The 27,758-nt window shown below is 49.7% G+C and overlaps 3 protein-coding genes across 9 annotated transcripts in view; 1 reads left to right on the top strand and 2 right to left on the bottom strand.

The window, feature by feature from the left end:
* Positions 1 to 13,328, top strand: part of LOC122391403 (zinc finger CW-type PWWP domain protein 1-like) — a 49,897-nt gene extending 36,569 nt beyond the window's left edge. For all 4 annotated transcript variants that reach the window (XM_043385260.1, XM_043385257.1, XM_043385258.1 and 1 more), the window contains one exon: positions 11,331 to 13,328. In XM_043385260.1, the coding sequence (XP_043241195.1) occupies positions 11,331 to 12,868 (1,538 nt within the window). In that variant the 3' untranslated portion in view covers positions 12,869 to 13,328. The remainder of the gene's footprint in view (positions 1 to 11,330) is intronic.
* LOC122391404 lies at positions 3,551 to 10,714 on the bottom strand. Of its 4 annotated transcripts, XR_006258341.1 has the most exons (3): positions 10,091 to 10,572; positions 3,737 to 4,831; positions 3,551 to 3,653 (listed from the first exon to the last, which is right to left on the bottom strand). XR_006258341.1 is itself a non-coding variant. In XM_043385261.1 (2 exons), the coding sequence occupies exons 1-2, from the start codon at positions 10,265 to 10,267 to the stop codon at positions 3,788 to 3,790; spliced, it is 1,221 nt and encodes a 406-aa protein (XP_043241196.1). In that variant the 5' UTR covers positions 10,268 to 10,569; the 3' UTR covers positions 3,551 to 3,787. The 4 variants fall into 4 exon arrangements, 2 of the variants coding, with proteins under 2 accessions (XP_043241196.1, XP_043241197.1); XM_043385261.1 differs by having other exon boundaries at positions 3,551 to 4,831; positions 10,091 to 10,569; XM_043385262.1 differs by lacking the exon at positions 10,091 to 10,572 and adding an exon at positions 9,979 to 10,071 and having other exon boundaries at positions 3,551 to 4,831.
* Positions 13,329 to 14,285: 957 nt separating the features above from the next.
* Positions 14,286 to 26,230, bottom strand: LOC122391422 (probable C-mannosyltransferase DPY19L1). The gene is made up of 13 exons (XM_043385315.1): positions 25,980 to 26,230; positions 24,857 to 25,087; positions 24,444 to 24,556; positions 24,097 to 24,234; positions 23,627 to 23,841; positions 22,926 to 23,100; positions 22,110 to 22,262; positions 21,406 to 21,633; positions 20,142 to 20,636; positions 19,415 to 19,526; positions 18,354 to 18,516; positions 17,539 to 17,664; positions 14,286 to 15,300 (listed from the first exon to the last, which is right to left on the bottom strand). Exons 2-13 carry the CDS (start codon positions 25,062 to 25,064, stop codon positions 15,108 to 15,110), a joined length of 2,319 nt encoding a protein of 772 aa, XP_043241250.1. The 5' UTR covers positions 25,065 to 25,087; positions 25,980 to 26,230; the 3' UTR covers positions 14,286 to 15,107.
* Positions 26,231 to 27,758: the final 1,528 nt, after the last annotated feature.

Raw genomic sequence — 27,758 nt, 5'->3', positions numbered from 1 at the left:
TCCGTTGTGACACTGAGTTGTGTGATTGCGCCTTGTTGCCGGCTGTGAGAGACACATCTTAATATTTCAGAATACTTTTCGCTACATATTGTTCTTTTGGCATTCAGCTTTCACTGGTAATCGAAAAAAACACATGACTATGATTTAAAGATTGTCCTGGATAGCTCGTTGAATAAAATAAAAGATTTTTACGATTTTACAAAAACGCAATTTCTTTAAAAGGCCATCCAACGATTTCTATATAAAATACTGTTTTGGAATCAGCTCACCGTCAGCTTTCGAACCGAACGGTATATTTCGTTTCTTTGGTGGATGAAATGATTTTCCGACGAGCCGTGCTGGTTCAACCGCCAACGCATTCCACCTATAAAAATAAAACCAGCATAACGCCTTTTGGGGCGACTAACGGAGCGAGCGAGAGGGTGGGCCTTGCACGTGCGAAATCGTGAGGGGTATCTCCAACTGACTTGTGCACAGCACCCTACTAACCGGTCTCTAGCGATGTGCCAAATTTGAGCACAATCGGCCCAGCCGTTCTCGAGATCTGGAAGCGGCACTCTGCACGTGCGGACGTGCAAAATGGGCCCCAACTGACTTTTGCACGGCACCCTGCTAACCGGTCCCTAACCGCGTACCAAATTTGAGCGCAATCGGTCCAGCCGTTCTCGAGATCTGGAATCGACCCCTGCACGTGCGCACGTGCAGCAGCACACCAACCGTGGCACATGCAAATGCATTGCCTAGTGGGTGCCTACCTACATCCACTAAGCTCAGTCCCATAAGAAATATCGAAGAACCGAGCATTGACTCACTCTCTGAGCCAAGTTTCAGCGCAATCGGCCCAGTAGTTACCGAGATATTGCAATTGTTACAAAACTGACACCTCTTCGTTTTGCACGTGCTACGTGCATAAGGGGTCACCCACATGCATCGGAAATAGTCCAATACTTGGTAAAAGGAATGAAACTACCCTACAAAAATTATCGCATGTAAATCCGTCAAGTGGTTGCTGAGATATAAGCATCGCAAAAGCGTGACCACGGCCGGCCGGCCGCTCATACTCAGAAATGTCCGTTATTCTACGTAAGACTTCGCTCGCTTCGCTCGCTCCGTAATGAGTGGTAAGGCGGCCAGCGCAGCGCGGCGCGTCCCTGACCCAGCCCAACGCGTCTGTGCCGAGCGTGAGGCCAGAGGGATATACTGTACCGCTGAACCTGGGTGTGAGGCGGCACAGTCTACCGCTCCAGTCAAACGCTGGGCCGTCGGGGGGCGAACATCACTTAGTAGGTGAGTGTACTAGCTGTGAATAGGTAGTGAATTGGAGTGGGTTATTAATTAGATATACCTACTGTGTTTCTCAGACCTCAGGTCAGCTATCACAAGACGCACGCTTGTTTTAAGCTTTGAACATCGAGATGGTGAATTGCTGTGTCCCAGGCTGTACGAACCGGTCAGGGGACAAAAACAAATATGCGTTCTACAGGTTTCCCAGCAACAAACTGATCCGTCAACGCTACATTCGTGCGATAAGGTTAGTAAGAATTTTGAGAATCAGCATATTTTACATGTCAAGCTTTCATAAATCCCATCATAAATCTTTTCCATAAATCGTGCAAGGGAAATATGGCATCTTACCTTTTAATAAAAACATCAAATTATTGTTAACTATTTCTATAAAAGCTATAGAGTATATAATATCAGATAATGATAAATATTTATTTTTGGCATCATTACGGAATGATTCACAAGGTTAACTCAGAGCCTTGATCGTCAATCACTTGTGCATGGTGCGTAGGTACTCCATAAATAGCAGTAACAGTAGTCATAGCACAAATATATTTACCAAGTCTGTTGTATGTTTTGGATATGAACATTGAAACATTTACATTTTGTAACATTCAAATTGAAAATTATTAATAAACTGGCAAGCTTCATTTCAGAAACAATCGCATGAACCTGTTTTTGTGGATATTTTCTACTTGAAGGGCTTGTAACTTGCGTCATCCTAATCATGCATGCCTAATCTAAATCATCATGTAATCCCTTTTTTCTGTTGCAGGAGGGAGAACTTCACCCCTACCGAACACACAAGGATCTGTTCGTGGCACTTCCCTAATGGCAAAAAAGCAGGTCCAGTGAGGTTTCCATGGAATGAAGGGAAGCGGATCAACTTGCCTGATGATACCAGACCCCATCACTCTTCTCCTGGAAACAGAAGACAAGATGCAGCTGTGGAAATGGAAGATGCTGTCCTTGGACCACCTGTGCATAGTGAGGCCATGTTGTCTGCCGAGAACGAGCTTCTCAAACAGCATATCAAACGACTTGAAACTGCAGCAGCTTATCAGCAGCAGAGGTTCTGCTACAACCAGATTAGCCATAGCGAACAGCTAGTAACTTACTATACTAGTTTGAGCAGAGCAATGTTTGAAACTCTAGTCACATATGTGAGCATGTGTGATTTTACATACCACGCCTTCAAGGTCACAACGATGACATTAGAGGACCAAATTCTCCTGGTGTTGATGAAACTGCGACACAACTTTGGGCACACAGATCTAAGCGTGAGATTTAACAAGAGTGTAGCCACCGTTACAAATGTCTTCAGGACATTTGTGTCCATCTTCGCTGAGGCTCTGTTCAAGCCTATTTTTGGGAAGGGTATGCCTAGTAGAGAAAAGAATTCTCAATCTATGCCAGCATCGTTCAGGAAGTTCAGGCACTGCAGGACGACACTTGATTGCACAGAAATTAGGATTCAGCGACCTGATAGCTGTGAGGGCCGCTCAAGCACCTACAGTGCTTACAAAGCTGCCAACACCTTCAAGGTCATGGTTGGGGTGGCACCCAATGGCACTGTGAACTTTGTCAGTGACGTTTACGGCGGCAATGCCTCTGACAAGCACATCGTGGAGACTAGCGGCCTGTTGGAGCAGCTAACCACAGGCGACCTCATCCTGGCTGACAAAGGTTTTCCTATCAAGGACATTGTACCTGATGGCGTCACCGTCAACACACCTGCGTATCTATTTCAGCCTCAGTTCACCAAGCAAGAGGTGATGCACAACAGGGAAGTTGCCGAAGCCCGCGTGCACGTTGAGCGCGCGATTCAGCGGCTGAAGTATTACACCATTTTAGATGGCATACCCCACCAGTATAGGAATATGATAGACAATATAGTTCGTGTCTGTGCCTTCCTCACCACCGCCCAGAGCCCTATCATAAGCCACGAGAAACTTAGCAACATGTCCTCTTAAGCCGGGTAGCAAACTGCGCGTTATTAGTGGTATCACCCTGTTAGATGCAACGTTTGCGTAGTTATCAATTGAAGTAAGTCAATAGCATTGTCTGTGTTTTTCTCACCAACGCCCGGAGTACTATCGCGGGAAACTGTGCATTTTGTCCTAAACTGGTTTGCGAACTGTTTGATATGTCTTCACTGTCTGATGAAACACTTCTTGAGTTATAGCTGTCATGGAAGTATGATAATCTGGAAATTGTTTCAGCTGTGCGCTGTGGTACGCGACATTTACTTGTCAATAAAACTGTCCACAAACATGTATGTTTATTATTTGCATTATTTACACACAGTTTGACGTTTGAAAGTGAAACACGACAACCAGCCTGGCGCGCACCTGTACAGTGACACACATTTACTTACGCACCTGTACATTACACACAGTTTGACGTTTGAAAGTGAAACACGACAACCAGCCTGGCGCGCACCTGTACACATTACATCACAGTGGCAAATCTCATATCGCCCAGCAGGCATGAGCCCTGCGGGTTAAGCGGACCCGATGATGCTCGGCACCATGTGGACCCTATAGAACTGTTTTAGGAGTTCTAGGTTTACAGTCCATGAATCGCTTCTGGCGATGGTAACGATGTGTAAGTCACGAGTCGTCCAGACAACAAAGTCACACTTGGTGAAGCCACTTAACCACATCTGGCCCTGTACCTGGTGGAAGTAATCGTGATCTTCTTTAAGATTCAGGTTTTCGTCCAAGAAAAACTTTCCATCTGCTTGCACGGCTTCCTGGATCGTTCGACACCTGTGTGTCCACGGACACTTCACCTCTAGGAGTGTATCCCCCACTACACCATCTGGAGAGGCCCCAAGCATACCATCTTCAGAGAGAAAAATCCCATTCTCTTCCACCTTTTTTCCAGTGCGATTTTCATACGCTCGCTTTGCAGCTGCTTCGTGGGTTCGTCCCCATTTTACAGCTGCACTGCCGGATGGGTCATAGCCACCAAGGAGCCTTTTGAATAGTGACTTTGGGTATCTTCCTCTGGCAATTGCCTTCAAGACGAGGCCGAAGTTGCTCGATGTCAGCCTTCCCTTTCTAGCAACAAACCACTTGGGGTTTTTGACCTGACCACTGGTCACCCTCTGCACCTCTGCAATCTCTTCCTTTGAAAGAGACAGCATTGCTAAAAGGAAGTGGGACTTGTCAGCTGATGCATGAAACTCAGCACTAGTTAGGATGCTGTCGATGTTTGGTACCTTCTCTTCTGGGGAAGGCTGAGACTCTGGAGCCAACAGCCATGCCAGCCCACATGGCTGCTCCCTCACCTGGTCATACAGCCATGCCAGTTGGTCCTCTTTGACAGAGCTCACCAGCAAAGAACTGTCTTCCTGGGGGAACATCTCCTTTGCTTTCAACATTGTCGCGTTGCTGGATCCTCGGTTCCATTGACACTGCCGATCAGTCTGCGACCAGTTCTTCTGTGCATACAGAAGGATGGCAGCCATGTGGGAGCACCGATGCTGACCATTTGGGCATGTGCAGCTTCCATCCACTGGCTTCTTGTTCTCGACAGTGACCTGAAACACAGAATAACAACAATTTACACCTTTGCAGCAGGTAATCAGCAAGCCTTATTCAGATTTTTATTAAATACCTGCATGATATTTTTCTAACACATTAGTTCAAACCATATTCAATTAATATCAAAGTGGACGTTTCACTCAAGTGAAATGTTTATCATGAAAATAAGTTCACAAAATGAGCACAATTGATTGCAGCTGTTTATATTCATAGAACCTTCCAAATATGCATTATAATCATAGTTGATATTACAAAACATAAATGTTTTGGACAATGACTTGATGTTAGATTTTAGCAAAAAGGGATTGCTTTTTAAAAGTATATGCTGTATATCTGGGGATGCTTTAATAAAAGTAAACAAAAATAACTGAAATTTGAAAGCAAATTTCTTTGAGTGATCTTGAATGAAGTGAGACCAGGGTTGGCAAAGTTGCCGCTGATTGGTGTCTCCAGACACTGAGAAATTTTGTACTCAGTACTCATTACTGGAAAATAATGATTATTTTGTTCTCACTTTTCAGGAAATCTACAAGACATCACCAATGAAAACAGCAGTAATACCTAATATAAAGAACAAAGAAAAGAAGCCTTAGCACCGATATGAAGAGTAATAGGATTTACCGTTCCTTGATATTTCATTTTTTGAGCGGTATGATGCTGAAGTGTGAATGCATTGTAATGAGTGGTGACTGGTGACTCTGACTTGTGAAATGTTAATTGAAATCAAATACAAATATATTCATAACTGGAAGCTACGTTGCATGAATAAAGAGGTTTTAAATGGTCATAAAAGTAATCACTCAGTATGGCGTAGGTACCAGCCAAATAATCCATGAATTATAATTGGTAGGTAGGAACCTCAATCTGAATCACAAATGAGCAATGGCAGACGATATCTAAGTTAGATAAAATCACCAGTAGTACCAGCCACTGAATTAGTAGGTTAAAACAAGAATAAGCATTAGCAACCATCAAAACTTACCAAAAGTAAAAACTTGCAATCACTAGCATTAGACGGAGCCTACCACACACTATAAAATTACCATTACCACGCGTCCACAAAACTTTCGAGACAAATACCTAAGATCTGCGTCGTAAATGCCTTGGTGAGATTTCGCCTAGTTGGCAAAATTGACGTTCTTGGGGTCGGAGCCTAAAACCGAGCAATTTTGAGAGTTCATCTTATTCAACAAATTATGAATGTTTAGACAGTAACATGTAACAAAATTGTCAAAAATCAAATCTTCAAAGCCCTAACTAATCATCTTTGGCATTTTATACCCTTTGAAAAAGAAATTGTAGCAAAATTTTCGGTTTTAAAATAACTATTTTTTCACGGTCACAACTTATTCAAACTCCAAAAAAATTTTGAAAACGAAATTAGTTTTTTTTATTTTTTTTACTGAAATTCAAAGCAAATTCTTTGTAGATTTAGCACACGGCGTTTTGATGTCATTGTATGCATGGTTGATGAGAAAACGTATACTGAGATGGGATCTTCAAATATTTTTGCGCCTCTCCAAATGAAGTCCTTAATTTAGCAGCCGCATCTAGCTTGTATCAGGGCATGAGCCCGCGACCGCCAGGGAAAGAGCGAGGCGAGTACAAGTAAAGGGAGAGGACAGAGGGTGGGGAGCCTGAGGCTCGGCCCGAGGCCAAAGCCCGAGGATATGGAAGCATGGAAGCGACGCAAACAAGCCGGCGCCGATGGACGGACACCCCCGCCAGCGAGGGTTCTTTGTCTTGCTGCCGGCGTCGCTCGACGATCATTGCTGAGTGATTTGTTCATTGTTGTAAGTACCTAACTTACCTTGCAGTATGTAGGATATAGGTACCTACGATTTATGAAATCGAAAAGTTGCAATCTCATCCAGTTCGGGTTGGTGTGCAATGTGCTTACATGTAAACCTCGCGACCTGAGAAGGCTAGGATTTGCATGATTTTTAATTCTGACATGTCTTTGTGTTTGTTGTCTGTAATGGTGAACACAGAACGGACATCGGCATCATGATCCATGGGCATCGTTTACTATAGGCTTGGTAGGGCGCCAGTGCTACCAATAACAATAATTTCAGAATTTTAACATTGACATTAATCTTATGACAGTGCATGGCAATTGGCAAGAATGGCTTTGCTAGACGCTATCCTAAAATTAATAATTAATCTTGCCGGTCCCGGACGTCGCCTGGGCCACGGGGTGGGTTCCCGGACGCCCGCCGCCGCCGGACGCCAACGCCGCTCCACCGGTCTCGGCGTTGTATGATGATGACGGCGTCCACCTGACGCCGTCAGCATACAGCGCCATCAGGCGCGAGCTGGTGAGGCTGTGCCTCACCAGCGAGTAGGCCAGCGCAGTGCTGGCCTGTAGCCACGTGTCAAGTGTTTAGCTTTATGTTTATTTAATCTTTCTCTAGCTTTATGTAGTCCAGATATGGTCCATTCTGCTGATATCAGGGATTAGAGATGTCAATCAGATACCAATTTTTTGGTATAACGATACCAACCGATACCGACTTGGTATTTGGTATTTCAATCCAAATGTGTTTGGTATTTTTGTTTGTATCATGGATCCTCGCTAATGTGAAAGGGGCTGTGAATTTGGTTAAAAGGTTGTATTTCCATCATATTTCCTAGTTGGTTCGGTCTCAGTATTTTCCTACGGTTTTGGTTGGTATTTGGTTTGGTATCGGTATTCAGATTTTCTGTAACTGACATCACTATCAGGGATACCTTCTAGAACAGATGGTCTTCATGCTAGTCCTTGGTTCCTTATGACAAGTACAAATCATATGAGGCGAAGGCTGTGATGAGTAGTTGATGTTCGTCATATTTTCTCCAGGAGCGTAGGTAAACATATTTCTGCTCAGGCGTATTAATTTGGGATCTAAGTAGTTTCTCCTGCGTTTTCTTTTTTATAATCATAACGTGATCTTCTAATGTCGTGTTATGGGCGCCGATGACCACTGCAGTCCGGACGCCCAAAAACCTCAAACCATCGCCGTCATCATCATCATCATCATCATCATGGCTTCTTATTCTCAGTGGCATTTATGATGGGACCTTTCGTTCAGCTGATGGCTGACCGCCCGGTGACGACCGTTTGTGTAGTGTTGTGCGACTTTGTGAGCCGGCGGTGGCTGTTTTTTATGGTGTAAAGGTTGAAACAGACTCTCCGCAGTCAGGAAATCGCATGCGAGATCCTATTCAAATGCATTAAATCACGCTCGCATCAATCGTACGCACCTCCCGCATACGAATGATGCGGGAAGGATTTTAATGCATTTGAATAGGCTCTCGCGTGCGATTTCCTGACTGCGGAAAGAGTCTGTTTCAGCTTTTATTGAGCTTAGCTGCCCGACGGCGACCGTTTTTGTAGTAGGTACACTGTGGCTGGCTGCCCGATGGCGACCTTTTTTGCTAATAAAGATAAAAAAGAGTTCGTGTCTCAGTATATATTATTATTCGCAATATATACCAGCAGAAGCAACGCAAAGAAGCAATGATTGAAACACGGATCCATCAGGGTACGACGCGATCGTGAGCACTGGCGCAGCGCTGCCTCGCGACTGGACGGCAGCTATCTTATGTCGGCCATAGTTACATAAATCAACCATAGAGTATTACGAAAACTCGGCGTTCGTTGATTAGCTGGATTAAATGTTATAAAGGGTCGTCTTGGTCAGAAGTCCGCATTCGTGGCTCTCAGTCTCTTCTCTTGTTTTCCTGGCTAGATGGCGCTGGTCGGCAGTCTCGTGAGGAATAGTATAGATGTCGCCCGAAGTCAATGCCATGTTCTTTTCTGAAAGAGAGGCAAAGGCTGTCAAGCGTTCGGTGATTAAAGCTAAACAAGTTTATCAAGTTTCCATGGAAACCGAAAGCGCTTTTTATGTTAGTGAGCGCTACTAGCGCGCAGTGAAAGAGAACCCATACCCCTCATGCTCCTCAATGGCGCATTGGCCGCTGTTCAGTGAAGGCGGTGGAACTACAGGCAAAGTGCTCTTCAAAAGGCAGGCGCGTGGTGTTGGTGTGAGGCGCGGGCACGTAAGGCGTATTGGTCGTGTGAAATCAATCAACCACTGCACGTAATTGCCGGTAGGTGCAGTGCTACGTGCGAAACGTCGACGATCAGAAATGTATTCTTTGTGTGTGTGTGTGTAACAAAGAGCAACTTGTTCTGAATTGATTCACGTGAGGCTTCGGCACCTGCTGAGTGCTCGCTGCTCGCTCACTTGCGGACGATTGACTGCTGCCTACTGAGGAATATCTATTTTTATTATTAATCAAATACCTTGTTTTCGCTATCATGTTCATCCAGCTGACCAACTTGTCTTTTATGGGCAAATTCTCAGTAGTGTTGTCAGTAGTGTTTGCAGTGCTGAATTTGTCCTTTTTTATCATACTTAGGTACATCACTTTGAATCATCACTTTTAATATTTGATATGCCGTGACTGCATCATGAAATTTTGTACTCACTTCCCCGAAAATTTGTACTCAGACACCAAGAAAAAAAAAGAGAATTCCCACCCTGAGTGAGACTGAAGATTAGATACATCGCCTAAACCAAATTGCCATTTCCATTTCAACTTATAAACCCTCCTATCCATTTAATTCCACTAAATGTCCATGGTTGCACAGGATGCCACACAAGTCTGCCGCACACTTGCTACGTAGATCAATTGATCTATCATTGTACTATACACTTAAATTTAAAACCAAGCTAACATCAACTACACTCCGGGCTGGAGGAGGTCAGGTCCTCCACAAACAATACCAAGTGGCCTCGGTACTGGTAGGGCAGACATAGCACGAGCTGCCATGTGAGATATCATAGGTTGAAGGTGGTAGGTTCAAGGTTGTAGGTTGTAGGAAGTAGATTGTAGGTCAGGTTACGTATCTTTGGTTAGGTGTTTTGATTTGGTTAGCAAAATGCATTCTGGGGCATATGGCAGCTCGTGCTACGTCTGCTACCGTGGCATCTCATTTTTCCTATTCAGCTTTTGCTAAGGTAAAATAATGCAAGATGCCTGTCACATGGGGATAATATAAAGAACTATGGAGTACCTATGTAGACTCGAATGAAAATATATAATGAAATGTTTCTTTTATTTGGTCATGTTCACTCAATACTTTTGCCACATTCACCTCATTCTCAATTGCAATTGCAATTTTGTTCCCACATTCATGCCACGATTTCATGAAGGCAGATTTCATAAAGTACTTGAAATGCCTATCACAAGCATGAAGAAATACTCACTTGAACATCATAGGTCCTTTTCTTCATGCTGGCCTCAACAGAAGCCACAATGTATTTGCCATCCTGCAGGGCAATGGATCGGATTTTGCCACCATCCAATGCTCTTTCACCCTTCTCAATCACACTGGACATAGTTTGAAAAAAATCACCTATGGCTGCAACACTAACGAAGGCCATGATAGCTCACACCATGCCCAAACACGTCAAACACAGCCTGCAGCCCAGAAACGTGCAAATGTCCGTAACGTACTATTGTTTTCACGTGGTTTTCACCAAATGTCACATATGCGCCACAAATGCTAACACCATTGTGAATTTAGTAGCCTCACATTTCTTTGGGCTTTTTCAGCCAAATTTCGATGAAACTTGAAGCAAATCAATTTCAGAAATGTTATTCATCCATCTAAGTTTCCAAAGAAATTCCAAATCAGGGTCGGACAATTTTTGAATCGCCACAATACACCTTTCTAGATAATCCCCTATCTCTACAGCATTAGCGCAGTCAGCTGTTGGAACCGTGACGTCACACTTAACAGCCCTCCGCCATAGCTATAAACCGCCCGCGGCCGCTGGGTCTGCTCGCGTAATTTCGTTATTTTGTGGGTACGATTTACAGTTCACAGTTGTTTCAGACGGTAGGTATTTGCGGAATACGATGCACCAAAATGTGACCAAAAATAAACTGAGAAGCTGCTGCTGTTGCATATTAGTGAAAATAACGAAGTCACGAGGTAGTCACGAGCAGTGTAACCGGATTCATTCATCATTCTTTCCATGACAGCGCTCGAGGTTCGCGATACCGCGAGACCGAACCGGTAAAACTCGTTCTTTTCCTCAAACATATCTCCTTCATACATCCCATTATCTCATGCACCATTCCCAAGCACACCAAACGACTGCATGGGGAACATATCACATCATATCTAATGTAAATGAAGGTGCATGCGCCGCATCGTTAGAATAAATAACGGACCGGTTTCTGTCTGTGCCTTTGTGCACGGTGGTTTGCGGTGTTGTCTCTACTCCGTTGCTCGCAAACACCGATCGCAGTGCATTAACCGATGCGTGGACTGACCAGACTGTAGTGTAGATGGTAGATGGCGCATGACGATTTATTGTGATTTACGGTGCACCCCACTGACCGCAGCTTTCTCCAGCTCGCCGGAGCTCCGTGTCGGCCGCGGCAGTCCCCGGACTCTGGAGGCCAGTCGGGCGGCTGACGTTCCACTCCTGCCGTCAGGTGGCGCCGACGCCTCGCCAATGTTCACTGACAGCGGGGCCTCGGACGTGGAGCAGGCGGTATCGCCCGAGCCCGAGCGGCCGCCGGAGGTGCCCAGACCCGCCCCCGCCCCCGCTCGAGTCGAGGCCGCCCCAGTCCCAGTCGATACCGCGGCGGCACCCAAGATTAAGAAACCCACCAACAAGAAGGAAAAGTCCCAGCCACTGGGGGAGGTGGGAAACCAAACGAGCAAACCGAAGAAGGTCAAACCGGTGGGCGCGGTGGAAGATCAGGCGAGTGAGCAGACCAAAACTCCAAAACCTAAGAAGCAGAAGAAATCGGCCGTTCCTGGAGCGACTGAAACGCCCAAAGCAACTGAGACACCCAAAGCTAAGAAGGCAAAAATGACGGCACTGCCTGACGACATGGATGACTTTAAAGAGAACGTTCCACCGGGGGAGAAATCGAACAAGACACAAGTTGGTAATGGTGCGATAGATGCGCCAAAGGCTGCCAAGACCCCGAAGAAGAAGCCCAAGAAGACGCCCGCAGAAGGCAACCCTGACGCTCCAGAGACGAGCGTGACGCCGAAGCCGAAATCCAAAAAGAAACCCGTCGGCGAAGGTGAAACGACCACACCAAAGCAACCTGCGAAGCCCAAGAAACCGAAGACACCTGCCGCAGAAAACAAGACCGAGAAAACAAAGCCGGCGTTCTCGGTAAAGAAGGCGAAGAAAGCGCCAGCTTTGGGAAGCGAGTCTGTTCCCCAATCTCAGGGAACCGCACCCACCGAATCCAACACAGCGGTGTTCACCGAAAACGTTTCCGAGAAACCAAAAACAAACGCTAAACCCAAAACACCAAAGAAGACGCCAGCGGTTCAGAGCACTTCCCAGAGTCTGAAGCCGTCGTTCGCCCCCAAGAAGAAAACGAAGAAGAATGCCGTTCCGGTGAACCCCGCCAGTACAGAGGCGCCGTCCCTGTCATCTACTGATAATGCTGCCAGGTCTGACCAGGAGGCCCTCTGTGAGGATGAGAGCGGTCAGAAGGCGTCGGAGACCCGGCAGACGGACGGTGGAGGTGCAGGTGACGGGCCACCAGCAGACTCCGCACCTGATGTCCCGGACAAGCCCGAGGACGGTGACGCGGCAGAAGATCCTCCATCTTCGCCTCTAGCCGAGAATGCCGACATCGAGCCACCCAGCCCCGCGGCGGACGAGTCTCTGGTGACTCAGCAGGAGTCAGATGCCGTCTCTGACTCTGAGTCGGCCCGGCCGGCGGCGGGAGGCGCTCGCTCTCCGTGGCTGCGCTCTCCGGCCGGCGCGCCGCTGCTGACCGACACTGCCGGCCGCTCGCCGTCCCCGGGCGGCGCGGGACCGTCCAGTCCGCTGTGTGCTCCGACCACACCGGCCTCCCCGCGGCTCTACACCGAGCTGCAGAGCGACCTGACCGACGGCACAGCCGTCAGCGGCGCACAGCCCTTCCAGGAGCTGTTCGGGCCGGCCGCCGGCGCGCCCTCCGACGGAGACGACTCGGACCCGTTCGAGGCCGACGACTGAAGTCAGTAGCTGGAGACGCAGGCTAGTGATGCCCGGTGTAGAGCGGCGAATGAGATGGGTGCGGGTGAGAGGTCCGGCGCTGGAAGTGGGATGCCTGGATCGGGCTTGTAAGGCTGTGCAGATTGAGCGAGGGTCGGCGCTCGCTACCAGACGCCGTTTGGTTGGGCAATACCGTCCACGTGGCTGTAATTCATCTCATGTGATGTGATAGATTAGTAAGTTTGTTCAACACGTTCTTCCGCTATTTATGTCGCGTCACTGCGCTGTCAATTGTCATCCTGTTATTTATTGACTCATCCTGTTCAGTTACGTGACATGTAATTGTGCTCCATGACTGCAATGTGTGATGCTCAGAGTCCGTTGTCGCTGATCCCGACCAGCCATGTCCGCGACTCAGCGGCGAATATGTTTTCAGTTACGTTACGTAAAAAAGTCCGTTAAAAATACATTATGAAATTAAGTGTGCTTGTTTGTCACGTTTTAACAGCTGTTGTGCCTCAAGGGAAGAGCGATTAGCTGCCGCTGATTTCTGTCGTTACCACCGACCGCGGCGCCACCGATTTAAAATCATATCGCAGCCGGAGCTTGGAACGCGGTTTTCTGCGGGTCTGTCAAGACCACGCACTGGTCTCTACACACGCGACGCATTCTATACACCTGTAAGTTGACGCAATGCCGTACTCTTCACTTGAAATTCAACGCGCTCGCCGATTGCCATCATCGCCTATTTTTCACTCTTGGTCCCGAAATAAATCCAACATCTGCTACGCTTAGTAGGAAAACTGCCTCGCCAGTTCAGACATTGCGCAAAAAGCCAAACCCGTTCCTGTAGAAGTCAATGGACTCATTAGTATTCAATTCGGCTCCGCAGAATTCGCTACTATAAAGTCACAGCCACTCCGAATGGTAGCCTGGACGTGGAGGCCGACAGACCGAAGTCGCCTCGATGTGAATGATTGGAAGCCGGATTGAGTGAGCGAGTCTTTTCCTTTCCGACCACAAGCACTTGACAGACTTGACAGAAACGAGTCTTTCAAAATTGGTGAACAAGTAGTCTAAATCTGGTCACTGCTCAGCTCCAACGTAAGATTCCATTTGTCCAATACAGCTCGCTGTCCGTTTATTACAAACCGTAATCACATGGCGTTCCCCACCAGCCCCCTATCAATAACATTCGATTATTCGGGAGGAGCCTCACATGTTGCCTGGAATTCCCACCAGACCCACTGATAATGCCCGAGAACACAATATCCCGGAATGAACAACCATTCAGCCCCGCCTATCACCCTATCAATGCAAGCAACCAACCGTGAGCTCAGTAGCGGCTGGACACATCCCAAATTACATACACTTAGCACACTTCCCAACAAATCTGACTTGATTCACTGTTCCCTCCGCATTGATACGGTTATAGTCGTTCAGCTGCGGTTCGCGCTATATTCGGACCGAATTGATCCAGTACATCAATCACTATCCCTCAAGATGCAGAGTTGCTTTGCATGTTGTATCTGCATGAGTTTCGCATTTCTGCGATCACCCCTTTCCCTTCTTTCGTATTCAGTCATCACTCCTTCTAGTGTACAAACCACCGAGCCATTTCACATCTCACTGCTCTGGTAACTCCCCCGGTCCCCCCCCCCCCCCCCCCCCGACAGACTAGGACAGACGCACGGGGCTGGGTTATTGTGACCGAACGGTGTGAGCAGCCGCGGCTGTTCCCCACGAGCGGGCGAGGTACGGGCAGCCGCTGTCAGCAGCTGGGGACTGCAGTAACCGACATGGCAGACGGTGAGAAGCTGCGTGTCAGTTCACAATTAACACCGACACGCACACACCATCTCACTAATCTCACGACAGGCGAGGCGTTGGTCAGGATAAACAGCTGCACCCTGTGAACACTTCTGCGTGCTCACTGACAATTGATAGCCACTAAGTCACCGGTTGGTTAAAAGTCCACACGGGCACTCATGGGCCCTACCGACCCCACGACGATATCGTTCACGAAGTAGCTGCCATGAAAGCTCGGAACACAGTTTGACACACACATCAGACTCCTTCTCCAGAGGTTATTGTGCTCCGCTGGGGTGTGTGACTTACCAGCAGATGTGTCCACCACAGCTGCACCGCCCTGGCATCGTCCAATAACTGCCTCTCGGTCCGACCGCCGAGACGCAGCGCGCATCTCCGCGCGGAGTCTGTTTGGCAATGAAGCTCGTGTCGCCGTCTCCCGCACCCGGTCTCATGAGGCGCCCTGTTTGGGTGCGGGAATCTCCACGTACTTGGCCGGTACCCGGAGTACGACGTACTGGGAGTTCTCGAACACCCTCAGCAGAGGGGACGGGTCGCCCTCGATCAGCCGCCGGCAGACGGGCGGCCGGCCGCGCTGGTCCGGGTCGGTCACGTCCCAGAGATCGACCATGGCACAGCCGGGCCTGCAAGGGCGGGGACACGGTCAGAGCTAGTACGGTTGGCTATACAGACGGGAGACTGGGTACAGAGACGGTACGAATCGACAATGGTACAGTCAGGCCAGCAGTAGAGACGGGGATTATACGGTTACAGCCGGGGCGTAGATAGCTACCTATACGACATACACAAGCAGACTGACACAGGACAAAGCGACAGCAGACTAGGTCGACCATGGCACAGTCGGGCCTGCAAGGTCGGGAACACAGTCACAGGGGGCACGGGAGGTTATGCAGATGGACACCTGGCATATAGACGGTACGGGTTGACCATGGCACAGCCAGGCCTGCAGTAGGGACGGGGAGTATAGTCTCTCTTGAAAGTATCGCGTCATGGGCTGCGGCGGCTCGGCGAACTATTCCATTCAGTTTGAGGACCCCAGCAGTGAGGTCATGGCCTGTATCATAAAAAGTACGCAGTACCTCGATTCTACGCCAGCGGTAGGAGGAAAACTGGTATATGACGCAGGCACCAGAGGCTGACAACTGGGTCAAAACAGGTGGAGGCCGGCCAAAGGTCATGCTCGTATCGCTCTTCCTTGACCCCGTCCCCCGCCCCAGGCGGATACCGGCGCCGCTTGGGTTCACCAGCCCGGGCGCTCATTGGTCTGCCAGGCAAAATAACTCCGGCAGTCGGCGCGCCCTAAAGCTCCATTGGTCTGCCAGTGGGTGCTAATCATTCAGTGTGCGAGACGCGTAAAATCACAACGAAGCAAAGTTCCGCAATAACCCTGCAGTGAAGAGGCCTTCCGAATGACGTAAACAGGTCATGGGAGGGGAAAGGGGCAGCCTGGCAGCAAATAGGGCTTTTAAAAAGAAGACGGCTAAAATGTGAATATTCTTCTTTTTGCGCCGCTCAGTAAGCGGCTCATTAAAAAGAGATAACTTCAAATATATGACTCATTGCCTAGAGAGAGAATTTTTGTGATTTGAATCCGCTCGCGGGTGCATCTGCAACACGGATGCATGCAATATGCATTCTTTTAGCGGATGCAACTGATGATTTTTGTTTTGTATTCGGGCACGGATTTCCGGATTTTACCAAAAACCTGTGACAGTGGTGCCGATGGTGTGACAGTGGTGCCGGTCAAATTGTAAACTTTGCAATGAAACAAATCTCAACAAGTCCTCTGCGAATACTCTGCGAGTAGGGTGGCTTCCGTTGACCATATGTTGACTGAATTCACAAGTTCCCGGACGGCTACTGCCACCTCTCCCCTCATCCCTCCGCAGTCCGCAACCACTCCCCTCGCCCCCGTGTCAGGCTTCGGTCAGTGCTAACGGCGGCTCTCAAACTTTTCCGCTCAACCGCGGCTGGGGCAGGTGGCGCCTCCCCCCAGAGTCGCGATACTTTCAAGAGAGACTATACACGGTCGCAGCGGGTACATACTGACATTCACTGGCGGACACAGGGCACAGAGACTGTGAAGGTCGACTATTAATAGCCTGGTGAGAAATATTGTCGAAAATGTCATGGTGTGGATATGAGCCTGTCGGTCACTCAGGCGGATGTTTTAGAGGACGAAAGGGTTCCTTCTGCAGCACACATTTTGGAAGCAGGAGCACATGGTGAACTTGATCCCCCGTTCAGACACTGGAGTTGTGGACACTGGGTGGTCGCAGCCCAGACAACTGCCATATGGTAATCATCCGGCGGCCGATACAATTGGGACACAATGGCCGCTATAAAACGAAATTGGGCCTGACCAGCACTAGTATACATCGCTCAGGCAACAATCCAGAGAGATGAATTCAACCACTTTGAAGCATCATTAATTGAATCAACTCGATATACATCCATAGAATCTATTGGTCACTTCATTTCATCAAACTGAATTTCTTTAGCAAACTATGCATGACACACGGCTCAATCCTTGGGACCAGATTATGCGATGTTTGATTGATTCACTTACGCTCCAATACACACGCCCCAATGCAGTGACCCTAACTGAATTGATCGGTCATAGCAAAAGCACGAAGCACGAGCTTGCTACACAAATAATGACTATCGTACTGTCGTACAAACTCTGACCACTTGGCTGGCCATTTTGATAGACCAACAAACAGCCAAACAGACTGACCGCAAAGACACCCAACCTTTGGCGCGCAGAAAGCGGAACGGAACCATTCAATTGACCTTCATTAGGCTCGGCTCCAATCTGACCTTCGCCACATCTGAACCAACTTTGGACATTTGTTACTCACTTTGGCGAGCCGTAGCACATGGGCTCGTAAAGGACGACGTAGTCGACCTGCAGCCTTTTCAGCGTTTTGTACACCTGCTTGGCGCTGCGGCGGCTGAATATCTGGTACACCTGGCGCGTCCTCTCCCTGTAAATGCAACAGGCTAGCTCAGGCGGTGCGAGGGAACGGTCCCACAAAGGCGAGAAGGACATAAACGGAATACACACCATTTATAAATATTAAATATTGCCTGCTCCTGTCCAACTGATTGACCTCGGTGTAGACAGAATGACCCCGGCATAGTATACATACTAAAGAGATCTATGATCCCAAACTGACAGACGGATCGAGCCGTCTTGTCCACTGATCTGGCGGCGGTTGACCATGCCTGACCTGTATAGAGTGTCCAGTTAACCCGCAGGACCGTCGAACTGACCCGAGGGACCGTCTGTCTAACTGGTCCCACTGGCCTGCCGGCGTCCGCCTGTGTCTGACCCGGGTCACAGCCCCACTGACCCTAGAACCGTCCGTCTGACCAATGAGGTCATCTATTTAAACTGGCTCAAGGTACCGACTAACTGACTCTCCACTGACCTGGCGACCGGCCGACCCGTAGTGCGGGTGGCTGACCACGGGCCGACGAGTATCTGTCTCACTGACATGACCTCCCGGACTGTCTGTCTAACTCTCCCCTCTACTGACCTGGCACCGACTGACTAGTAGTGTGGGTGGTTGACCACCGTTCAGCGTGTCTGTCTCACTGACTCAACCGTCCTAACCCGCGGTACCGTCTGGCTGACCCACCCCACTGATCTGGCGCTGGCTATACGACTGACCTGGCGCCGGCCGACTCGTAGTGCGGGTGGTTGACCACGGGCCGGCGCGTGCTCAGCAGCACAGTAGCCATCAGCGCCATGGGTCCGGCGAACGTGTCCGAGGGCGCCGTGTCGGTCCGCACCCACTCCAGCAGCTCCTCCAACTCCGGGTTCTGATACTCGCCTGCGGGAGGGAGCGAGAGGGGAGGGTAAGCCAGGTGTATCGTACTCGCCTGAGGGAAGGGAAGAAGGTCGGGGTTATTGGTTATAGTACTCGCCTGGGCGAAACAAACCAGGAGAAGATCAAACGTTTGGTACTACGCTGCTTGACTAGGTGGAGATAAATGTCACAGAAAGGTGAGCGTTCTGGTACTCCGTTGAGGCACACGCGGGGACAGACTGTCGTCCGGGGTCTGGTATTTGCCTGAGGCAGACACGAGGGAGGGAAAGAAGTCAGGGTATGGCACTAGCCCGAGAAAGACGCGGACCGAGGATTGGAGGGGTCACGACCGGCCGAGATGACAGCTTTATGACTTTATGATTAACGGAGTAATAGTGGTATCATGACTGAGACGGAAACCAAGGGGATTTCTGCGATTTTTGGCAGGTCAAGTAGTCTGTTTAAGTTACGGCAGAGATAAAATGTGAAAAACGTTTGCCAAAGTATGTCTCCATGAAGCGTAAAATGGATGACTCTACCGTATAACTTGGTGGCAATCGATGTAAAGAGCTTAAAAGCAGAACATGTTCGGCCTGCGAGTTCAATCAAACCAGCTCAAAACTGGCAAGGAAAGCTGCAACGAATCCCGGGAGGGTCGTGCCGCCAGCTACCCGCTGTGGTATGTCGAACTTTCAAGTTTCAATATATATATATATATATATATATATATATATATATATATATATATATATATATATATATATATATATATATATATATATATATATATATATACTTCGATAGCGAACTCAACTAAGGCAATGACACCTATAAAAACATGCGGTTCCCTTTCGCCAACGTTTACTAACACTGCACGCTAGTGCGACAAGCCCCATGATCCACGTCTCACCCCATAACTCACCCACTATATTGTGCTGCTCCTGGATATTTTTCACTCCCCTGACAGCCATGCCGCTCACCAGTACAGCCAGGATGCATAGATGTGTCCGCTTCAGCTGGATAAAGTGTACAAACTGAAAACATAGAAGATAGGTCAATGAAGTAGAACAGTGGTCGGAATAGCATTGGAATAATGCCGCACGAGTTGTGAAGCAATTGTGAAATAGTGATCTGGCAATGATATAACTAGGAAACCAGATAAAATCAGCCAGTGAAATCGACACTCGTGCAAACACATGATAGGAAAGTCCAATAGGAAATGTCTTTATCTCATCGTTCAGCCCAACAATACATTGTAGAGCGAAAGTGGGAGGAACGCGGCAGAGGAATTCGCATTTAATACAACCCTTTCTGCAAATCAAACAATGCCGTTAGCATTCCGAGGAAACGTCATGAGCGAGGAGTGCTGAAATCAGGTCGGTAAGACAGTCTAACCAAAGGGGTACCGAAAAGAGTTGATGGAATTAAGCTGTCCTTAATTAAAATAGTTCCTTAAATTCCTTTAAGTCCTTAGATTAAGATATCAACACTACGAGATTCTCCGTGTGGGTATATATCGCCACAGTCCTCTTCGTAAAGTCTCGCCAGTAACATCCAACCATCACAAGACAAAGCTAGTATCCATCATACGATACGTGGTCCACCCACAGCCTATATGATCGCGTACCTCCATCCCCAGCACCACCTACCTTCCTGGAGGCGAGCAGTGCTGTCGCCACGCACAGCATCGGCGTCAGGAAGAGCTTCAACCTCATCACCATCAGCGCCATGGCGGCGAACACGGTCAGCTGCAGCAGGGTGTACGCCACGTCCAGGTCCTGACGCAGCCGGCCGCGCGCCTCCGCCAGCCAGGCCAGCACCAGCGACGGGCCGGGCGCCGCGCCCGAGACGGTGCGCCGCCGGCGCGGCCGGACCGGCGTCCGGCTGGCCGAGACCGGCTCCTCCTCGCTGCTGGAGGGAGCGGCGGCCGGCCGGCGAGACGGGTCCGGCCGCCGGCCGCCCATGCCCCACAGCGAGACGGCCAGGCCGGCGCCCAGCACAGCGCTCGGGATCAGCAGCGTGGCAGACAGCCGCGTCAGCGTCTCCGGCGGCAGAAAGTCAAACTCGGCAGCGCACGTGTACAACATGGTGTCGAAGTCACGGTACTTGCCCAGCTTGGCGCGCAAAATGTTCCAGATGTGCGACTGGAACAGCAGACGGAGGAACATGTCACGCCGGAGAAACACTGGCACAGTAAAGAAAAGTCGACGTTCCCTCATTCATTAGCACACATTTTTTTTCGAGCAGCTTTGTACCATCAGTTGCAGGCACGTGAGTCCCAGCCCTGACACCATTTCACACAAATTAATACTCTTGTCCCGATCGACCTACCCGAAACTCGCATCGTCCCGCTGGCCTTGCGGTTCAACTGGAAACCACAGCCCATCACCGACGGCTTACATTATCGGGCTAATCCTGCAGTAAGTGAAATCTCCCCAGGTCCACTCAGCTCGTCGGGCTGGCCCCGTATTCACAGCTCTGACTACTCAGTACTCACGTCGTCTGGCTAGTCCTGCGGCAGATGCCACCTTTCCAGCCTACTCAATACTCACATCATCTGGCTGGTCCTGCAGCAGGTGGGGCAGCTCCAGCCCAGTACACACGCTGATCCTGTACTCTATGTAATCCCTCCAGCCTACTCACGTCGTCCGGCTGGTCCTGCAGCAGGTGGGACAGCTCTGACTACTCAGTACTCACATCGTCCGGCTGGTCCTGCAGCAGGTGAGAGAGCTCTGACTACTCAGTACTCACATCATCTGGCTGGTCCTGCAGCAGGTGAGACAGCTCTGACTACTCAGTACTCACATCGTCCGGCTGGTCCTGCAGCAGGTGAGAGAGCTCTGACTACTCAGTACTCACATCGTCCGGCTGGTCCTGCAGCAGGTGGGACAGCTCTGACTACTCAGTACTCACATCATCCGGCTGGTCCTGCAGCAGGTGAGAGAGCTCCAGACGGACGCCGATGGTGCCGACCAGCGCCAGACCGAGACGGGCCAGCGCGCCGGCCAGCGCCGGCAGCTGCTGCAGCAGGTCCTCCAGTGTCAGCAGCAGCAGCAGCATGGCCAGCACGGCGGCCGACAGCGGCGAGCACACCAGCATCCGGTTACCGAACAGCAGGCCGAACGCCGTCAGCAGGCCGACCTGAGGGAGGGGGAGAGGGGGATCAGTTACTGAACAGCAGGCTGAATGCCGTCAACAGGCCGACCTGAGGGGCAGAGAGGGGAAGGGGTTGCACGTTATCGAATTACCGAGAACATGTGAAGGGGAGGAGGCATGTTACCAAACAGCTGGGACTCATCTACAGTAGCTGGAGGACATGACTGGTAAAGGTAGTCTTGAAGTAAAAGTCAACGATAGACCTCCGCTAAGTTCATTAAAAAGGAAACCACGTTCTTTTTCAATATCTTCGTATAAATCCACGTTCTTTTTCAATATCTTCGTATAAATCCAATCACAGCTTAGCCCATTTGACCACTTGAAACACGAGCATAACCCTGAACTTAACTGCAGCCACCTAGTCTAGCTTACCCATCACAAAGTCACTGCTCATCCCCCCACCCCCAGCATCTCCCTGAGTTGAGCGCCCAAAACTCCCAGCTCCTACCGCGTTCACTCACCATCTGAGCGGCCAGCACTGCCCTGAGTTGGGTGGTGCTGAGTGCACCGATCACCCAGAGAAGGTATATCAGCCAGGTCTGTGTGAACAGCACGAACTGCGAGAATTGCCAGAACAGCAGCGAGATGGCCGTCAGGCAGCCGATACTGAGCACCTGCCGGACGGAGGGGACGGGGCGGTCAGTGTGTCAGAGACTGGCTGGTTAGAGGGTCAGACCAGTCGGAAGGGCGATCGGATCAGAGGAGCAAGCTAGTCAAAGCCGTGGTCTGATCGGGACGTCAGACGGACGAGCAGTCGGTCAGATCGGCTGATCAGAGAGGTGGTCACAGCCCAGAGGGACGGGAACGGGAAAGCAAACGGTCATACACCAGTCCGTTGTTAGTTGGACGCGAAGAATGCTGACTAGTCAGACGCGGGGAGTGTCGGCTCGGGTCTGAATTATATATGAGGCAGCGATTTTTTGGTCATGGAACACTGGAGAGGATTTTTTAAGTCATCCGTCTCAAAAGTCAGAACTATTAGATTCCTTTACATTTTGGCGCCTGTTCTGTTCAGCAGATGAACGTCCAATGCCGACACGTCAGTTTTTGCCTATTCCATACGAACTCCAGGCCTCGTATCTTATATCTACCCCTAGCCGGACCGTTTGGTAGTGTCACAGCTATTTGGTGGTGAAAATAGCTCACCTCTCCCCAGCCGGCCATTTGGGGTGAGAACGTCTCTCATTACTTCATCTGTCCCCAGCCGACCATTTGGTGGTGAGAATGTCTCTCTCACCTGCCCAGATCCGGGTCGTTTGGTGGCGAGAACGTCTCACCTGACCCCAGCCGGGCCGTTTGGTGGTGATGGCGCGGCACACGTGTACCATCTGAGCCAGCAGGAACGGGAAGGCGAAGCTCTCCCTCAGCGGGGGCGTCCACATCATCCGCGTCGCCTCCGAGTGGTTGAAGAAGAAGCAGGCCACCGTCAGCAGGCCGCCCCAGATGTTGGCGCTGAATCAGAGGGCAAACGGGGCACATAGTCATTACACGTGATTCGGCAACGCTGCGATAAAATCAAACAGGAAAACAGGACCCTGAGAGAGCCTACAAATCGCGATTCACTTCCGTAAAATGACACGAACATATTGACTTCGCACCTGCCTTCAAAATCGGCTCAGTGACAAAGCAAATCAATTGTTATTTCATCTGGAACAACTTCGGTCAACAATCCCGGATAATCAGTGCGCATAAAGCCGCTCGCTCATATCCAGTGAACGATGACTAAAATTACTAATAAGCATGTTTTATATAAAGTTAACAGCCAGTTAAAGTGATGCCACCAAGACGTTCATTTCATTCAACAGCCGCGTCTCTGACCTAAACCACAACACTCGCCTCATCTTACAGCCACACCGCTCACCCCAACTTACACTAACACCGCTCATCTCATCCAACCCACTGTTAGCCTCAATTCGCATTACACCTTAATTCGGTTCAACTCATCTGGTATCGCTCACCCCTCACTGCATTCGCTCACCTCATCTGGCATCCGTAGATGAACAGGACCACGCCGAGCACTGCGGCACACAGCCACACACCGGCCAGGTAGAAGAACACGGGCGTACCGAGGCCGACGCAGCTCCATACGGGCGCCAGACTGTCGCCGCGGTCCACCTTCCAGCACTCGCGGGTCTCCACGCCGAGCGCCTGGCTCACCTGGCGAAACCCGTGGTAGGCCGTGCCCAGGAGCACCTGGAAGAGAAGATAGAGAGGGGTGGTTAGGTTAACATCGGCGCAGGCAGCAATGCGTCTGAACTAGAGGACGGGGGAGGAAGGTGAAGTCAGAATAACACCTACACAGTCAGCGAGCCACATGAAGTCTTCGTTACCACTTTGAAAGTTTGTCTCAGCCTTTGCCTTCGCGACTCTTATCCCTAGCATTACATCATCAGGGATTCAAGTAATCCCCCCCCCACCCGCATCCAGTCCCCGTCCCGTCCGTCCCACCTCCGGGTAGAGGTTGAAGCGCTGCAGGGCGTTGACGGCGGAGGGCGCCTCCACCAGCCGGTCCTCCATCAGCAGCTCGATGCCTGACACCAGGTCCGGCGCCTCGGCCAGCGTCTTGAAGTACGAGTAGTACATGCCCTGAGGAAGAGTGAAAGCACGTGGTTAGACACGAGACGGCAGAGACATCCGCACGTTTATGATTTTAATGGTTATTGTTTGCAAACATCAGGTAAAAGTTAGACAAAATAGCGATTCACTCAAGCGTTCAAAGCAGCATCAAGCATTGTCAATTTCTAAGTCACCGTTCCTTTTAAGTCCCGAAATTAATGCGGTCGTCATCATCTTACCATCTCTGTCCTGAGCGACATCTCCCTCTCCAGGGTGGACAGGTGACTGAAGTGGCGGTCATTCTCAAACAGCGTGCTGACGTGCCACGCGTGCAGAAGACCGCACGCCACACCTGGGGATCACATGAGCAAATGTCACATGACATTCCCTCTCTCCTATCATTTGTCTTTTCTTTCACGAAATGATCCACAGCTTCCTCCCACTAAAAGGGAGCTACCACCTCGGCCTCTCACACCACACTCACCACCGGCAATTTCCAGCCTCATCAAAACCCGTCGCACTCACCCCATTCGTTACCACACCGCAAAATTTCCTTTTCCATCCAGCCACCATAGTGTCCCCTCTCTCACCACACTTCTACTCCCACCATGCCTCTTGTTTCCCTTCCGACCTTCTTCTCCCGATCACCCACCTGCCGCGACGAACCAGAGCCAGTCTCGGCCGGCGGCGGGCCGGAGCGGCGCCGGTCGGCGACCGGCACCGTACACCTTCCTCGAGTCGCCCGAGCTCTTGGTGCGCCGGCGGACGCGCGGTCGAACGTCCTCGGGCCGCGGACCCTGGCCGCCCGGACTGAAGTCGCTGTCCTCGTCATCGGTGGCCAGCTCACGGATCACCACCATCGGGAGGCCGGAGTGGACACTGCCTGAGAGCAGAGAGGAAATCAGCCACTGCACTTTACACCAGGAGGTTAGGTCTGTTACGATACACAAGCTCTGACGTTTGCTTCATGATGGCTCGAAAAACTCAAAGTATAGAGCTAAATTTAGGTAAATCTTAGTTATTACCTTTGATTCAGGCTGAATCTCTATTCTCTAGCACTATTACAGGGGCAGGGGGCGATTTTGCCGGTGGCCAGCTACTCTGTTAGATAAAATAACGCTTCACCTAGTGAGGCAAAATTTGGTGACTTTACCTGAACATTAATTTATTGGGAGCATTGGGCTAAAAGTTTGGGCTTGCATCTTGTCCAGAGGCATCTCCAGGGATAATTTTTAGGAGGAATGTTTTAACCAAACTTCAGAGCTCCAATGACATTCACTGCTGATAGCCAGTTGTTTTGCATTGCATCAACAATCAGCAATGTCTAACATCATCCAACACAAAGAGGGTTACGCTATGGGAATTGGTGGCTAATTACTGAAGATTACCCCAGTTTTAATGGATAAATGTCCATGGGAGGATTTTAGAGTCCAAAGTTTAATGATGGAGAACACATAAAGCCACGTACAGGCAGCCCCCTCACCGTCCACTGAGGTTCTGAGTTGGGGGAGGTTCGGTCAATCGTTGTCATTTTTAGCATGTGCTATTTTTAGCAAACATGTGATGACAAGGATTCTGCTATCTTTGGCGACGATGAAGCCGATTTCACTCCTTAGCAAGGAAAACACGATTTGTGAAAAATAAGCACTGATTTTGGAAAAGGAGTGCCGGCACCGGGTGCAAGAAGACGAAACTAGCTTTAATTATACCCTGTGTTGCTGAGCAAATACTCCTGACAATCTCCAGAAAAGATAAACACATGAATGCTTCCTCACCAACAGAAATGGTATGCAGTAATGCAGATGCAGACTGAATCAGCACCTAAACTAATATGAAATAATAACCACAATCACAATAACAACATGCTACAACGCCCCACTGCGAGGTTCTTGTTCAGCTTGAGGTTTAGCGGAAAGCTTCCTTCCTGTTGCCTAGCAACTACATTTTAAAGCTGCATCTCGCACTACCGTTGCTAGGCAACATAGGCGCAGCATCTCATTAGTCTTCTAAAACGCTTTTTTTGAACAGGACTTTCCAATGTCTAGGTTTCTTGGCGCATAAGAGACGTAATTTATTCGAACAAAACTGCTGCAACCAAACTTTGAGTATTCGTCGGGTTTGTGATTATTCGCTTTACTTTAGCTAGAACAATTGATATTTTTCATGAAAACGCTGTTGCGGTAATTTTCTAGAATTTTCAACATATTTTACTGGAATTTAAGTAAGTTGAAGGCTTGTTTTGGATCGTTTTTGCTGTTGGTCTGAATGGCTGCGTTATAGGCGCCATTTGCGTTTTGGCGTTTTATTTGTTTCTTCTCGCGAGTTCTCTATATACCGTGTTTTCGCGCTGGCCTGGCATATTGAGTGAAACGTTTAATACGGTGTTCTGACTTGTACTCACGTTAGTTTAAAATACCGGTTGTAGTTTCCGTCTCGGTCTCACTTCTCACATTACTCACATCACGGGGACGGGGGATGGGACTATTGCCTTGGGCCCTAGTATAGGGCCTTACTGGAAGAATGGAAGCTGAAAACCTGAGGCGCTGAAATGCTGAGCTGAGTTCAGGTACAATTAGGTATCGCAGCTAATAAATTATCAGGATCATAATCAAGTCAGATGCCAGTTTCACTACAAGAAAATCGTCGACTTTGGTAAGTATACCTAAGCTTATATATCAAGTTCTAGCTGTCTATAGCATTGGCGGATCCAAGGCGATAAATGCCGCCGGATCCAGCCGGATCGGGCGGATCCAGCCGGACGTTTGTTGGGGAGGGGGGGGGGGGGGCAAATGGCCGAAATGGCCTCGTTCTTTTTATGCACGGCCCAGGCCAGTGACGTGCCCAAGGGGGGGGGGGCTACGGTCATGGCCCCCTCCTGAGCGCCGAAGGCGCTCAGGGGGCCCCTCAGGCCCCGCTATATTTTTTTTTCAAACACCGGATAAAGTCTTTTACTAGGAAAAAAATGATATCAGAGTTTCATTTATGTGCCCCTGGTTACCCGAGGGGCCCCTGATGATGATGACCCGATGGGCCCCTGCAGTCATCCGAGGGCCCCCGGTTTCCTGGGCCCCTGGTCGCCTAGGGGGCCCCTGGTAGCCGGGGCCTGGTCGCATGGGGGCCTCTGGTCGCATGGGGGCCTCTGGTCGCATGGGGGCCCCTGGTCGCCTGGGCGGCCTGGGGGCCCCCGGGTGACTTTAGGGCCCCTTCGGAAGCAGGTGGCCCCCTCCTGGGCGAAATCCTGGGTACGTGCCTGGCCCAGGCACAGCCATAGGCGTAATGTCAAAACTCGGGTGTTGGGGGGGGGGGAGGCATGACCCGGAATGCCTCCCCCTGGATCCACCAGTAGTCTATAGTAATATTGTAGCTGTCCATAAGCTAGAAGGCACATATGGCCTTGGTCATATGGCCTATAGGTATATGGCCTTTGCCCTGGCTAGAATAGTCACGCAAAAAATAACCGCCGATGTAGAAAAAAAACAAGTTTATGTGAACCTGATTTTTCCCCGCAGCTTCATGAAACTCATGAAAAACAACTACCAACTTCATGAAGTTGG

This window comes from Amphibalanus amphitrite, unplaced genomic scaffold (genome assembly GCF_019059575.1).
Source record: "Amphibalanus amphitrite isolate SeventyFive unplaced genomic scaffold, NRLGWU_Aamphi_draft 000436F_arrow, whole genome shotgun sequence".
Lineage (NCBI taxonomy): Eukaryota > Metazoa > Arthropoda > Thecostraca > Balanomorpha > Balanidae > Amphibalanus > Amphibalanus amphitrite.
This window is presented reverse-complemented; position numbering and strand designations above follow the sequence as displayed.

Excerpts from the sequence above, each read along its gene's own strand:
- LOC122391422 (XM_043385315.1), bottom strand. The coding sequence starts at position 25,064 with ATGGTGGTGATCCGTGAGCTGGCCACCGATGACGAGGACAGCGACTTC. Across the intron at positions 23,101-23,626 it reads ATCTACGGATGCCAGATGAG|CGCCAACATCTGGGGCGGCC; the intron begins GTGAGCGAATGC and ends CCTCTGATTCAG. Across the intron at positions 20,637-21,405 it reads TGCAGGACCAGCCGGATGAT|TCGCACATCTGGAACATTTT; the intron begins GTGAGTACTGAG and ends CTGCTGTTCCAG.
- LOC122391404 (XM_043385261.1), bottom strand. The coding sequence starts at position 10,267 with ATGGCCTTCGTTAGTGTTGCAGCCATAGGTGATTTTTTTCAAACTATG. Across the intron at positions 4,832-10,090 it reads AAAGGACCTATGATGTTCAA|GTCACTGTCGAGAACAAGAA; the intron begins GTGAGTATTTCT and ends TCTGTGTTTCAG.